We start from the raw sequence: 15,478 nt of genomic DNA, 5'->3' as shown, positions 1-15,478 counted from the left end.
ATTATAGGTGCGCGTGCAATAAGAAACCCAATTAAAGTGTTGTCCTTTTTTTTTTTAAAAAAAAAAAAACATTAATAAAAGTGTTGTCTTTGACAAAATCTACAACTCTTTTACAGTTTTGTTGATATTTTTATAGGAGTATCTTTCTTTTGCTTTGTCAGCATTTCAAATGCCTGACATCATGCCACCATTAGGGGCCCGGGTGCTCCTCCTCCCAATCGACCATGAGGGAATTTCTCAACCCCAAGTACATAAACAAATGATTTTTTTTCACATTTTTGGTCTGTTTGTTGTCTATTTCTGTTCTTTTTTTTTTTTATTATTTTTTTGCAAATTAACGGGTTTTTTTACAAATTTAATAGTTGATTTGCAAAAAAAAAAAAAAAAAAAAAAGACTGCAAATGAATCAAATAGTAATGTTAAACATATTCTTACTTTTTCCACATTCATGAGTGGTTTTTAAAACAACTGTCAGATTAAAATATAAAAAGATCTATCATAAATTCAACGATGGTTTTTAAAATCCGCTTATGAGTGTGAGAAAAAGAGTTCGCAGATGTGAGAGTGTGTGTAGCATTACCCATCACAAAAAGTCGTATAACATTTTGAAAATGTGTTTGAAAAAAATAACAATTTAAAAACGCGACATTTTTTTTTTTTATTTCTAAGGCACTGTTTTTACAAGCGGCATGTTTTATTAAATGCTAAATTACATTTTTAAAAAGAGTAATGCTAAAAATTATATTTTTTATTTTATAATGCTGATGTAATAATCTCAATCAATCTTTGAATTAATCAGATTTGCATGACATTACCATAATTCAAAATCATTTCTCCTCTCACAAAATGAATTTGGAATTTCCCTCTAAAGGGTGGATTGGTTTCACTTGCTGTAAGAGAAAGGAGGAAAATCACAGAAATAAAAAGGTGGGAAAAATAAATAAATATATGATTGTGAAGTTCTCTGGTGTATTCTTATAGATTCTTATTTTATATTTTCTTACATGTAGATCTCAAAACAGTTCGTCTCCATCAGTGGGGAATATAGATATACAGGTGCTTTGAAGTTTGAAGAAGTATTATTTTGACTTTCTTTATTTAACTCATGGGTTTCTAATTGCATATTAATTCTTTGTAGATAATCAATCATATAATTAATTAAGTTGCTCGGAGGAGTACTATTCTGACTTTAACTCATGATAGGTTTCTAAATTCTAATCATATTTTCCTGTAGATAATCAGTCTCTTTCAAATAAAAATATATAATTGTCTCTTAATTATTAAGAACTAATACTTGGCTTTTGAAGTTCAAATCAACATATTCAAATCCTTTTATTATTATTAGGTTGGTGGAATAATGCAGAGATTCTGACTATCTAAAAGAGAAAGGTTGACCCAAACAAGTGAATTCTACGTTTTAAATTGCCCGAAACAAGTGAACTCTACAACCTAATATTCTCTTGCGCTCCCAAATTTTTGTGTTATTCAAATAATTAACGTAATATTGGGAAATTCTTATCCTAAATCAGTCGATTTGGCATGTTTGTATTATATTCTAGCTTTGCTATTTTGGCAGAATGCTTGAATGTTATAAGATAGAAGTCGACTAACATTAGCATTTTTCTAGTCTAATGATGATCAGGACTCATATATATATATATATAAGTTGGTAGTTTATCTAACCGACAAGTCGTCGTGAGCCCTTGTCATAAGCTGCTAAATCCTATCTTACTTTGCCAGCTTCGATTTAGTAGAAAACAAGGAAAGGATTGCATTAATTAATCCTCACTGTTTTTAATATTATTTTTTATTTTTAAATTCAATTAATTAACTGTTCAATAAACTGAAGAGTTAATGTGAGAGGGCAACGGCGGTTGGATAGCCTAGATGCAGAGACAGATTTAGGAGGGGGACCGGCAATGGCCTTGGTCCCCCCCAAATTACAAGAAAGGCAAAAAAAAAAAAAAAAAGAAGTATTTTTTGCCAATTGATCCTTAAAAAAAAAGAATTGGCCCTAGATCCCTCAAATTCAAAACTAGCTCCATCCTTGCAGCTAGACGGATAAGAGATTTACAAGTTTACTTGTTATTTTATATGAACTGTTTGTATTACATATAATACATGCAACTTATTGCTCCTGATCTTCGTCCCCATATATAACATATATGTCATGGATGTAAGAATGTGGAATATAAATAATGATGGTATAAATGTATTTTTATTTTTGAATTAACAACCATTAACTATAAATATTTTACACTTGTGCTACATGGTTAATGGTCTAACTTTTTCATCCTTGTAAGTAGTAAAGAACATGGTTAAGTTGGATTGGCCTATAATATATGCTAACCCAAATTGTAAATGATTGTAAAAATGTGTATTAAAATCTCTTTATATGCAGTTGGTGCATTCATCATATAAATTATTATTTTTTAATATAAGAATAATTTTAGTTTTCTTACGCACTGCTAACCATAAAATTATACTGTATTAACACACGGAGTGTATTCATCATATTATTATTATTATTATTTTTTTTAACAAATAAAAACTCCGGGCGTGCAAATTATATTGTATTAACACACGAATGAACTCTGAACATTTTTTTTTTTCTTATATATATAATTTTTGTGGATGACTTCAGTACTGAGGTAATCACAGGAATCGTGGACATCACGATCCATATATGCGATTGTAATTTTCCAAGTTGGAGGATAAATTTCTCCTCTACTTTTTTGCTTTGTTTTGTTCTCTCTCTTATTCTAACTTGTTAAGAGCTTTAGCCTTTAGTGCACATTTCAACACGTCTATCAGTTGGAGCCCTTGACTTGCCCAATTTTTTTTATATTTAATAATGGAAAAGGTTATACAAATTGGTCATAAAATCACCCAATTCAATGTATATTGAATAAAAATTTAAGAAAAGAGTTCCCGTAAAGGGCCGGTGTTGAAACAGCCATTAGAGAGTCTGCTTATTACTGCAATGACAATAAGGTGATCACTTGAACACCACAGTGGAATTTTGTGGAATATACAAAACTCCACAAAGGATTTCAATTTACGGTGTCACCAAAACAAAACAAGGCCGGGAAACACGTAAAAGCAAGAGAAAAATTCAACACCAATTTGGTAATAATGATTATAGTATTGAATACCCATCTTTGTCAAAGATTCTTTGATAGCTCGAGTGAAATAATTAGGTTAAAAAAGAAAACACATTATATAAACGATAATGAATATCAATGCTGAGATCTCTTTTTCAAGTTGTTAAAAGACCCCATCACATTAATTTTATTTTATTTTTTTTTAAAGAAAATATCACACTGTTATTTCTTGAGAATATATATATATATTCCCTGGCATGCTTTCAAGTTTCAATAAACAAAGTCATGACTTTCAACTGCCAAACGTACTGCAAAGTTTTCACATGATATTTCATTTTCTCAGAATTTTCAGCTTTTTATTTATTCAATCCCAATAATAATAATAATAATAAAATTTCCTATCGTCCTCTTCTTATAACCTTATAATTATTTGTTATTAGAGTGTTGTTAGGGTTGTAATAACTTTTATTTGAAGTCTTTTATAATCGACTAACATTAGCCTGGTTGGATAAAATTATAGCATCTAACCTTTTTTAAGTTGACATGATAGTTTACTTAACATTTACCTCATCAAACGTCAGCCACTATTCAATTAAATTTATTTGACAAGTTTTCGACATAACTTTGTAGGGGGTTTGTAGTTAAAATTGTAGTACTCTAAACATCATTTCCTATTTCAATCAATAGTAAATTAATAAATATTGGCTTTCTTCATTAAAACTTCTTGTTTCACCTTTGTTTTCTTCTTCTTCTTCTTCTTTTTTTTTTTTTTCTTAAGAACAAATAATCCAAAACAAAAAAAAAATATATTTAAATTTTTTTATCAAAATATTTTTTCAAAAAATGAAAAAAAAAAAAAAATCCAAAAACACTTAAACAAAGCCAATTGGCAATAGCCATAGGCCAATAGAGGAGCCTTCTCATTACATATGTAAATGTATTATTAGAATTTTGTGTCCCACAACCTAAACCGAGCGAGCAATGATATACGGTAATCTTTCATTTTTTTTTTTTTTTTTTTTAAATAATTAGAATATTAATTATGATTAAATTTACTATTTTTATAAATTTAAAATAAGTAAATCCAGATACTTTTGGGCTACCTGAATCAATAGAAAGTCCAAAAGTCTTTGCCCTCCTTGGTTAAATATAAACACAAATAGGCTTTTATATGTAAAATATATATATATATATATATATATATATATATATATATACTGTTTATCCAAAAATTAAATAGGTCTGAAATAATATATATATATATATTATTTCAGACCTATTTAATTTATTTTTGGATAAACAGTGATAACTGCTCGGAATCACCTTAAAGTAAGATTATCTCATCCGAATAAAGCAACGCTAGTGGTTGGCCACAGAACCGCTTTTGCTTAGCGCAATGATGGTGAAATTAAAGATCCAAAGATAAAATCGGACGGTGGACATTCACCCGGAAGGAAAAGGCAACCAATTGTACGGTGATGAGCGGTGAAATCCCAATGTACGTGATAAAAACGTACAACCCACGTGGCGCGAAGTTAGCTCGCTTTATATATCTCTCTTTATCACGTGACTCGACCGAAGTTCACCTCAGCTTTGGGAAAAAACAAAGCAAGGGCGAAACGGTAAATTACCCCATCCTTCCCATAGCTCCGCATACAGAAACCTCAACGACGTTGACGCTCCATCTGATTTCCCAGGCGCCTTGGCACATTCACAGAGAGAGAGAGAGAGAGAGACAGAGAGAGAGAGAGAGGGAGTAACAGTTGAGGTGTTTGAAGCTTGGAACCGACTCTCTCTCACAGACGCGCACATTGTTTTCGGTTTTGTTGTTGTTGTCGAGATCGTGGAGGGCGAGATTTCGCCGATTCTCACTGTTCCATCAAACTCCTTTCTGTTTTTCATTTCCTTCCTTTTTCTCACAGTTTCTTTCCTTTTTCCAATTTTCACCGCTTTATTCCAGCGTAGAAGCTTCGTTGTCTCTGATTTTCCTACAAATTTGCGCTTGGAAGCTACGTATTTGGATACTTGTATTTGTTTTCCTCGTTCTCAGCAAGTTTGCTTAGCTTGGTGAAATTGTAAACCTTATAAAAAAAGCTTTTGAAGATCTACTGGCCACTTCTGATTTTCAATTTATTCGAAGTTCGAAGCGTATCTAGGAGATTCGTGAGGTAAATCGTTTGGATTTGAAGGGGCGTTAGGTTTTTATTTATTTTTAATTTTTTTATTGAAGGATTTTACCGTTGGATTTAAATGCACGAAATTCGGGGGTTTGTATAAAAACGTTAAAAATGCCTCTTCAGATTTATATATTGGTTTCTGAAGCGGCTTTGGATTTTGGCGTTGCAGAGCACGGAGTTCGAGGAAGAGCGAGCAGAGAGAGTAGCAGAGGGTTCAGAGAGGAGGCGGAAACGGTGACGTTTGTGGGGCTCAGACTCAGAGAATAATATCTGGGAGCTGCATTGCCGAACGAATTGGATTTTTGGAGCTGTGCTCTTCGCTAACGGTTTCCTGAAAAGGACAAACAAGCCAGAGGTAAACTTAACGGAGTAAAAAATGTTGTGCTTGTAAATGATTAATCAGAGAGAGATGGGTGGTAGGTTGGGGGGCCAGTTTATTTGGAACGTTCCAAACTTGGATGGCCATTGGAAATTTATGTGATTTCCGTTGCTTCGTCTTCAAGCGTAGTGGGTAGCCACTGCAGTAAGTTTTTCTTTTCTTACATGCCATTGAGCGTTGTTGAAGGAAAGAAAAAAAAAAAGGGAAAAATAAAAACAGTTTAGAATCCATGTCTTTTCTTGTTTGGAATAAAGCTTGGAACCAAAGAATCATCAAAGTGAGTTTAATCACAACTTTTACGCTTTTCTATTTTGTTGGGTGCTTGGATGATACTCATAATTTGCTTGTTTTTGCAGATATAAAAATAAAACGGGTTTTTTTTTTTTTTTAATATATATATATATATTTTTTTTCTTTTTTGGGTTGTTGGATAAAACGCATGGTCTGCTTGTTGGTGCTGATGTAACCTTAATTTGTGTTTTTTTTTTTTTTGGTGGTTCCTTAGCCTTTTGAGGTTGGTTGGTTAACAACCATGATTAGCTTCTTGTTGCAGATAATGAAGGGCCTAATATATTTTTATTTTTTTTATTTTGCAGATATAAAGCCATCTTGCATTTTTGAAAAGCAAAAGCAACTGAGAGTACTGGACCGCTAGCCCTCGTTTCTCCTCTTTGGGAGTTTTGGAATATGGTTTTAAATTGATTGAATTGGCTGTTGGGTTTTGACGAGCTGCTGGTAGAAACTGGAGAGTGAGAAAATGGGAGCTATAGGTGGGGAAGAGCTAATGAAGTGGGAGAAGATACAAGCAATGAGTGGTCGTGAGGAGAAGATTCTTGTTCTGGTGCGGTTGAGGCCTTTGAGCGAGAAGGAGACTGCATCTAATGAAGCAGCAGACTGGGAATGCATCAATGACACCACAATCTTATACCGGAACACCTTGCGTGAGGGATCCACATTTCCAAGCACCTATACGTTTGGTAAGGACATGTTCATCTATATCTTTACTTCGTTCACTGCAAATCTTTTTCAATGTTTCCTGGGGTTAAATTGCGGGGGATCCACATTTCCATGCCTCGTGGTTAAATTTTGCTGGGGTCTAGTTGAATTTGTAGATGGTTGGGAATTACATTGCCGTCATATTTGCCTAGGGATATTTTCTCTACTCTCCTTAAATTCTAATTCTTGGCTAATTAGACCAAAAGTACTTTCATGATTTCTCTAAGTGCATGTTTATCCTGTTAAAGTACTGATTAAATAATTAAATTTACCTAGTGTAAAAGATGATTTCTCTCAAGGAAGTTTTTCCAGGCCTATACAACATAGCTAGTGTAAAAGATGCGTCTATTGCTGCTAACATGGATTTCACGGGTGGGACACTTCAATGGAATGTTAGTTTATTTCGGTTGGTGCATGATTGGGAATTGGAAGTGCTAGCTTCGTTCTATACTTTGTTGTATTCACATAGAATGAGTAGGGAAGGGGAGGACAAAATTTGGTGGGTTTCGTCTAGCAAAGGGAAATTCGATGTTGGATCATTCTACAATATTCTTGCAAGCAAAGAAGCTAGTCCTTTTCCTTAGAAGAGTATTTGGCGTACCAAGGCACCTTCAAGAGTGGCTTTCTTCACTTAGATGGCGGTGTTAGGGAAGATCCTTACCATTGACAATCTTAGAAAGAGAAATCTTATTGTGATCAATAGATGTTGCTTGTGCAAATTGGATGGAGAGACTATCGATCATCTTCTTCTTCACTGTGAGATTGCTAGTTCTTTATGGTATGCTATTTTCAGTCGGTTTGGATTGTCATGGGTCATGCCTAGCAGTGTGGCGGGTTTGTTTGCTTGTTGGTGGTTGGGAGGTCATTCTTAGAGTGCTGTTGTGTGGAAAATGGTTCCTCAATTCTTCATGTGGTGTTTATGGTTAGAAAGGAATGAGAAATGCTTTGAGGATTCTGAGAAATCCTTGGAGGAGCTCACAGCCTTCTTCTTTTACACTCTTTTCACTTGGACAGTAGCTTGGCTCGCTCCTTTAGTGATTAGCTATCTTGATTTCCTTGTTCTTTTCTCTTCTTGTAGTTAGGCGGTGCTCTTGTATACTCCTTGTGTACTAGGGTTGCGCCCCTCTGCGCTTTTGATATATAAACATTACTTATCAAAAAAATAATAATTAAATTTATCTATTTCTATCAGCTTAAGCTTTTAGGACAAGTGGTGATTTAACATGGTATTAGAGCTAAAGATCTTGATTTTGAAGCTTGACTCCATCATTCACCCTCCATTTAATTAAAATATTTCATGTGTTGGGCCTCACCGATTAAAAGGAAGTTTGAGCCTACATGTGAGGGAGAGTGTTAAAGTATTGATTAAATAATTAAATTTACCTTTTCCTATCCCATAAATTCCATTATAGGTTCAAGTGTCGAAACTAGTCTTAGATCTTTCCAATGCATCAAACTTCAAGATAGGTGTTCTTTCTTTGGGTTGAATTTTAAAGCAGTTTTCATTCAACAGTCGTATTATTCAGAGTTCATATTTTCATAGGGTTGGTGTATGTTATCCCATATCTTTTTCTTTGGCCATGTTTGGGTGATAGACAGAGTATTTCGAGGTGACTGTTCTACAAGGCAGGTATACGAGGAAGGAGCCAAAGCAATTGCTCTTTCAGTTGTCAGCGGTATTAACTGTAAGTATAATTTGGTATCATGGCTGTTTGTTTTCTGTATGTCGCTTATTACTTAACAAGTGAAATGTTTCCACAATTTTGTATTTTCAGCAAGTATTTTTGCGTATGGGCAAACAAGCAGTGGAAAGACATACACCATGGTTGGAATAACTGAGCATACAGTGGCAGATATATTTGATTATATACACAGGGTAATAAAAACTACAAACGTGATATGTTTGTTCCATTAGAACTTTTTATGCTTCACAAATATCCTTGTTTGTGGACCTTGTTAACATAAAGATTGTTGTCATTATTTCAGCATGAAGAAAGAGCTTTTGTTTTGAAGTTCTCAGCCATTGAGATATACAATGAAGCTGTCAGAGACCTCCTTAGTGAAGATAATACTCCTCTTAGGCTGCTAGATGATCCTGAGGTGAATGTCAGTTATCTTGTAAATTCGTCCCATGAGTATATCAGTGTATACAAATTTATCTTGTGATATCTCATTTTCATCAGCGAGGGACTGTCGTGGAGAAAGTCACAGAAGAAATTTTGAGGGATTGGAGCCATTTAAAGGAACTCCTTTCCATTTGCGAAGGTAAAGCATTTTACAAAATCCTGCTGTTAAATTTTAATATTTTGTATCTTTATATAATTTGTTGTATAATTGCAGCTCAAAGACAGATAGGGGAGACCTCGCTGAATGAGAGAAGTTCCAGATCTCACCAAATTATCAAATTGGTTTGCCTCTCCTTCCTCTTCTCATTAGAGCGTTCACTTTTTATATGCATTGTTCTAGAATTTTTTATGTAAATATTCTTTGGGTGTTGACTCTTGTAGACAATTGAAAGTTCTGCTCGTGAGTTCTTAGGCAAAGGCAATTCAACCACCCTAGCAGCAAGTGTGGTATAGATAAATTTATGTTCTTTTCAATCTGTTGTTCAATCAATAAAACATTGCCTGTGAATTTTATTAGAAGATTCTAATTCACAAAATTAAAATACAAAAAATAATTAGGCTGATAAAAATTTTATGCCTATGTTTGTTTGCAGAATTTTATAGATTTGGCGGGAAGCGAGCGTGCATCTCAAGCATTATCAGCTGGGGCAAGATTGAAAGAAGGTTGCCACATAAACCGTAGTTTACTTACTCTGGGAACTGTTATTCGCAAGCTAAGGTTGTCTAATTCTTCCTTTCTTAACAATATTCTCCTGCAAATTCGTTCCTTAGCTTGTGAATTTTTTAATCTATCATTACTTAAGGTTGTGGTTACGACTATTGGTTAGTTACTGATAAGGTAACTATATTTTTTGCACCCCCCCCCCTTTAAATTACCCCCTAATTTGCACTTACACCCATAAATTACGACTCATTGCAACTCGCTCTCCCAAACTACCACTTTGTTATGAATAGGTTCCTGAGTCAAATATATGCATATATGGATAGAAAATGCATTACGTGCCTGGGCACGGGACACTGGAGCATTTTTTTTCCTGACAAACTTACCCCCAATTGAATTGAAATGCACTGTTTAACATTTCTTGACAAAGTAAAAAAACAAAGAAAGGGATTTAATATATGGTTCTCACTTCTTTATCTTTCATGATGGCCGTGTAAAAATATGGGTCTCTCCTTTTTTTCACAATGGCTGGGAAGGGATGCAGAGAAGACAGCAAGCTTAGGTGAAGGGGGTCACTGGTGTTGGGGAGGGAGTGATCGTGCAGCCACCTTTGTTGTGGAGGGAGTTTGCAAATTAGGGCCAATTTCATTGGTCTATCTGAGAAAGCCAGTGAAAAGCTGTCAAAAATCAGTAAGAGTCTTGACAAAGAAGATGGATTGGATTGAGGGAATCAGGTTGCTGATAAAGGATATTTTACCCAGAAAATGATCAATGAAATACGCAAATGGTGAAGAACCTGCACTTGATTGACTGAAGATTTAATTAATAATTTTAATTGCATTTGGGCATTTTGTAAAATAAAATGGAGGTATTTTGAGGAACCGATATTATTTTATATCAAACCAATGTGCTGGGTAATTTTGTCTTTTGATACTATCAAAATGAGGACATTTTCGGAAAAATAAATGGGCAGGCATGTAATGCATTTTCTATCCATATTTTAATGTCTATATCTTAATTGGGTACCTACTCGTAACAAAGTGATCGTTTGGGTTTAACAAAGTGATAGTTTGGGTTTGTGAGTTGTAGCAAATCGTAGTTTAGAGGTGTGAAAATGGAGTGGTAGTTTAGGCGGGCAAAATTTAATAAACCCTACTGATAATGTTTACTTCATTGCACATAGAACTTAATTTTTCTGGATCAATAGCAATACCTTGACTCTATTTCACCTATTAATTAACTATCACATAAACTGAAACTTGGTTGCTTTTGGCATGTTGTGTAGTATGTTGCATGCAGTAAGAATTACCGGAGGTTTTCTTCAAATGCATGACATTGATAATTCTGGAAGATAACTTCTTGTTACGTTATTGCCTCCGAATAATTTTTCTGTCACTTTTCGCATACTATCTGTGATGGAAATCAATTAAAAAATATTGGAAGGTAGAGTAGTTTCTCTGTATGGTGCGAATATAAGCAACCTTATGCCCTTTAAGAAACTAAACATAACCTTGTTCATCTATCATTGGCTTATTTCACATAGACACACAGATTTGTTCACTTATCATCACTTCATCACTCTTTCTCTCTCTCATGTGAGCTCATTTGCTTGATTTTCCTGCCTTTCTCAAGTTATCTGTTAATTAACATGTAAATAGAGATAAATACATTACTTCTAGCTTCATTTTCTGGCTATATGATTTGATGCAGTAAGGGAAGACATGGACACATCAATTACAGAGATTCTAAGCTAACACGCATACTGCAGCCTTGCTTGGGTGGCAATGCTAGAACTGCCATCATTTGCACTTTGAGTCCTGCACGAACCCATGTTGAGCAAACAAGAAACACTCTTTTGTTTGCTTGTTGTGCAAAAGAAGTGACAACGAAAGCACAGGTCAATGTTGTCATGTCTGATAAGGCCTTGGTTAAGCATTTGCAGAAAGAGCTGGCTAGATTGGAGAGTGAGTTGAGAACTCCCGCCCCTGCTTCATCAACTTCTGATTATGGTGCACTGCTGAGAAAGAAAGATCTCCGGATTGAAAAGGTTATGACTTGTTCTCTCTCTCTCTCTCTCTCTCCCTCCCCCCCCAACCAACACACACACATAAATTTCACCAAAATGCTGTCTAATTTCATAACATTTACAGATTTTACGGTGTTTATGAGCCAAAAAAAAGAAGAAAAAAGATATACCATGTTTGGCTTGCCGCCTGTGTGGTTTTTTTTTTTGGGGGGGTGGTGGGGGAAAGGGTAGGAAATAAGAATGGAATGAAAAATGCCTAGTTATAAGACTCTGAAGCTTTATATGAAACAAAGTTCAACATACCTGCAATGCCTACATAACCTTAACCACAAACAAAATTAAATAAATTGTTGCTCTCACAAGACTGAACTGTGTTTCTTGGACTCGGTCACTCTAAGGTGTGGGTGTCTATGTAGGTCATGCATGCATCTACAATGCCAAATTCAGTACCTGTTTATATGTTTGACCAGATTCCTTGATAATTCCGAGATAACTTGATAATTCGAAGATAAAATAAAGTGTGTTAGAAATCATATTGAATATAGACAAGTCACATTTTCTTTCTGAAAGTTCCACGTAGTAGCTGAAGAGACTAAAGTACTCTAAGGAGCACTTGACTAATTACAGTTGTTTTCATTTTTCTTTAGTTGGCTACATGTGATAGGTTTGTTTCCATAAGTAGCTGCATCTGACTCCAAACTGTGCCAGTGCCCATGCTGTATCTCACACTTTCTGAAAATTCTATTTAACATAATCCAGGAGGCTAACTAATCATATGATCTAATTGCACACACTACCTAAAACATTTTACACCAAGATTTTCTTTAGAAGCTAACATATAACCAACTTATAGCATTGACACTAGGATATGGTGGAGAAAGATGCATACAAATTATAAAGAGCAAGCAGCTTGTTAGGTATTGACTAATTGGTTATATGGTTATCTATCATGCAGATGGAGAAGGAGATTAGAGAGCTAACTAAGCAACGAGATCTTGCTGAATCTCGGGTTCAGGATTTGCTACGCATGGTTGGAAATGAACAGAATTCAAGACAAGTACATAATTTCCTAGTTATCATACAGTTTCAATGCATCTTCAGAATGCTGTTCACACTGCTAACTCTTGGTTTCTTCTCAATCAGGCCAGTATTAGTGATCATCATAAATCACAAGAGGAAGACCTGTCGGATGATGATTGTTCAGTGTCAGAGTCATCAAGTGTGGCTGGTTCATATTATCCAAATGGAGGTACCCGAAAGTTTAACAATCCTCATTATTATGATGGAGACAGCAGGAGCAATCCTGAGGACCCCTCCTACCAGGTTCGGGATAACACTGAAGACCATTCTCTTTCCGATGATACCTCTTCACCACTGTCAATTGGAGATAAATTTATTAGATCTGGTTTTATCCAGAGTCAAGAGGAGACTGCAGTTGGGACTGCAGAAGATCCTAATGACTACTGCAAGGAAGTTAGATGTATCGAAATGGAAGAGTCGAGGAAGAACAAGAACTCTGAATCCCATGCCTTAAGAACTGATGAAAATGAAGAAACACTGGCTTTGAGTGTTTCTGGGGATGGAGATGCAAGTGGCCAGGAACTGATGTTGACTCCTCTGAATGGAAATAGAGAAGTAAGTCAAATAAAAATGGTCTTGCATATTTTGCGTTGGAGTAGAAACTCCACAATATACAAATGACTATTGATTCTCTTGTCAGTTCTTACCCTGTTAAACCATCTCTGCAGGCCATGGTAGCTGGTATGACAAGTTCTGGAGGCCTTAAGTTAACTAGGAGCTGGAGCTGTAGGGCAAATCTCATGACTGATTCATCCTTTCCTGAGACAGCAGAACAAATTGAGAGTACCCCACCTAATGGATTGGAGAAAGGTTTCCCTGGAAGACCAGAAGGTCTCAGAAGGAAGTTACCTTTATTAACTTATGGTTCCAACACTTCGAGCTTGTCAAGAAATGATTCTCAATCTTCTTTTGAAAGTGCTTCCATAGATGAGCTAAGAACACACAGCATCAGAACTTCTGCCGATGAGGAAATTCCTGGCATCCACACTTTTGTTGCAGGACTAAAGGAAATGGCCAAACTTGATTACGAGAAGCAACTTGTTGATGGTCAGGTAAGAAGATACCTATTTGCTTGTATTTTGACTTTTTAGTTCTAATATTACTTTCTCAGAAATGTAATTTTTATTTTCATCTGCAAGTAGTCATCTTATTTTTTGCATATGCCATTTAGTTGTTCCTTGTGGCATATATCAGTGGTGTTAATGAATTCAACAGAATGTGAAATTGAACATTAGACATTTCTCTTATCCTTTTGATATGTTTTACTTGGGAAGTTTATCATACTATGTCAACAAGGGGTGGGAAGAACTGAAGACTGTTGCTACGATGATCCATGTCAAGAAGTACATGTTGGCTGGAGCACTTTTGCATAACGAATTATGTATCATACTCATGTTACGCCTGTAGAGTCTTGGCAGATATTATTAGAATTGTAAATTGCAAATTTTAGTAACCTTGGGCGAGGTTGTGTCTCTCATGAATTTTGCTTCCTCCATTTTGTGTACACATGCTAGGTTCAGGAAACAGGACAAACGGTTGATAAGTTTGGAAAGTCTGTGAAAGATGTAGGAGTTGATCCAATGCTTCCAGCACTGGAAACCCCTTCAGACTGGCCTCTGGAATTTGAGAGGCAGCAGAAAATGATTCTTGAACTATGGAAAACTTGCCATGTGTCATTAGTCCACAGAACCTACTTCTTCCTGCTCTTCAAAGGTGATCCAACGGATTCCATTTACTTAGGGGTGGAGCTAAGGAGACTGTCTTTCCTCAAGGAAACATTTTCTAATGGAAGTAAGACTGTGGAAGATGGTCGGACTCTCACACTGGCTTCAAGGTTGTCTCTCTTCTCTCTCTCTGCCTCTCTCTCCCCTGTATGCATAATCATCTTTCGAGAAGTTGCATCCTAATAATGTATCCAAACTAGAATATAAAATTCAGTATAGAACTGACCAAGAGAGTTTTTGCTTGCCATGTCTTTGAAAAAAACCCAATGAATCTAAATCTGAAAGTTTGGGATCAGAAAATTTTCAATGGATACCTATTTAACTTTCTTAATTAAATGTTATTGAAGTTCCCAATTTTTCTTAGAACTTTCCTCCCTCCAATCAAAGGCCAAGTAGAAATTAAAATTCATGTATTGTTTTATGTGTATGAAACTAACATGGTTATGTGGCGAGACAGCATGAAGGCTCTTGGTCGTGAGAGAGAGATGCTGAGCAAGCTGATGCAGAAAAGGTTTCCAGAAGTAGAGAGAAAGAGACTTTTCCAGAGGTGGGGTATTTCGTTGGACTCAAAGCGGCGGAGGCTACAGTTGGCCAACCAACTATGGAGCAACACCAACAATATGAATCACATCATAGAGAGTGCAGCCATTGTTGCAAAGCTTATCAGGTTTGTAGAGCAGGGGCGGGCACTCAAAGAGATGTTTGGGCTTAGCTTCAAACCTACACTCGCAAAGCGGCGAACCTTTAGCTGGAAAAACGGCAGGGCATCCCTTGTGTAAGCTTGCCTTATGCACCCCCCCACCCCCCCCATACATGTACAATTGTAGAGGTGATTTGTTCAATTCGACTGCCCCTTTAGCATTCTTTTTCACGATCCAGATTGAGGCAGATTGTCTTTGATTGTAATAGCAACTCTTCAAATCTCACTTAATCTTGCTTAGGTTAGAAAGCTACATTTGGTTTTGGTAATCTGGCTTTCTGGTTTTGTTGTATCTTTCACGAATATAATAATATATGCTTGTCAATTTCTGGTGTCTCAAAGTCTCAACCCCTCCCCCCCCTTCTCTCTCTCTCTCTCTCTCTCTCTCTCTAAATAGTGTTTATGAAACAGTGAGATGATCTCACAACTTACTGATTACATAATTACATGGCATTCTGTCGGCAGCATTGATTTGTGAATGATTTCTTTTTTTTTTTTTTTTTTT

The 15,478-nt window shown here is 35.6% G+C and overlaps 1 protein-coding gene across 2 annotated transcripts; it reads left to right on the top strand.

Annotated features, from left to right (window-relative positions):
- Positions 1 to 4,701: 4,701 nt before the first annotated feature.
- Positions 4,702 to 15,298, top strand: LOC132176304 (kinesin-like protein KIN-7E). 2 transcript variants are annotated; one of them, XM_059588482.1, is made up of 17 exons: positions 4,702 to 5,272; positions 5,451 to 5,636; positions 6,257 to 6,637; positions 8,252 to 8,341; positions 8,432 to 8,532; positions 8,643 to 8,756; positions 8,840 to 8,921; positions 8,997 to 9,064; positions 9,164 to 9,229; positions 9,376 to 9,500; positions 11,154 to 11,490; positions 12,425 to 12,526; positions 12,613 to 12,792; positions 12,886 to 13,104; positions 13,218 to 13,601; positions 14,064 to 14,383; positions 14,731 to 15,298. In XM_059588482.1, exons 3-17 carry the CDS (start codon positions 6,418 to 6,420, stop codon positions 15,050 to 15,052), a joined length of 2,730 nt encoding a protein of 909 aa, XP_059444465.1. In that variant the 5' UTR covers positions 4,702 to 5,272; positions 5,451 to 5,636; positions 6,257 to 6,417; the 3' UTR covers positions 15,053 to 15,298. The 2 variants fall into 2 exon arrangements, with proteins under 2 accessions (XP_059444465.1, XP_059444457.1); XM_059588474.1 differs by having other exon boundaries at positions 4,703 to 5,272; positions 12,613 to 13,104.
- Positions 15,299 to 15,478: the final 180 nt, after the last annotated feature.

Source organism: Corylus avellana, chromosome ca1 (genome assembly GCF_901000735.1).
Source record: "Corylus avellana chromosome ca1, CavTom2PMs-1.0".
NCBI classification, from domain to species: Eukaryota; Viridiplantae; Streptophyta; class Magnoliopsida; order Fagales; family Betulaceae; genus Corylus; species Corylus avellana.
Note: the sequence above shows the minus strand (reverse complement) of the source record. Positions and strands in the feature narration are given on the sequence as shown.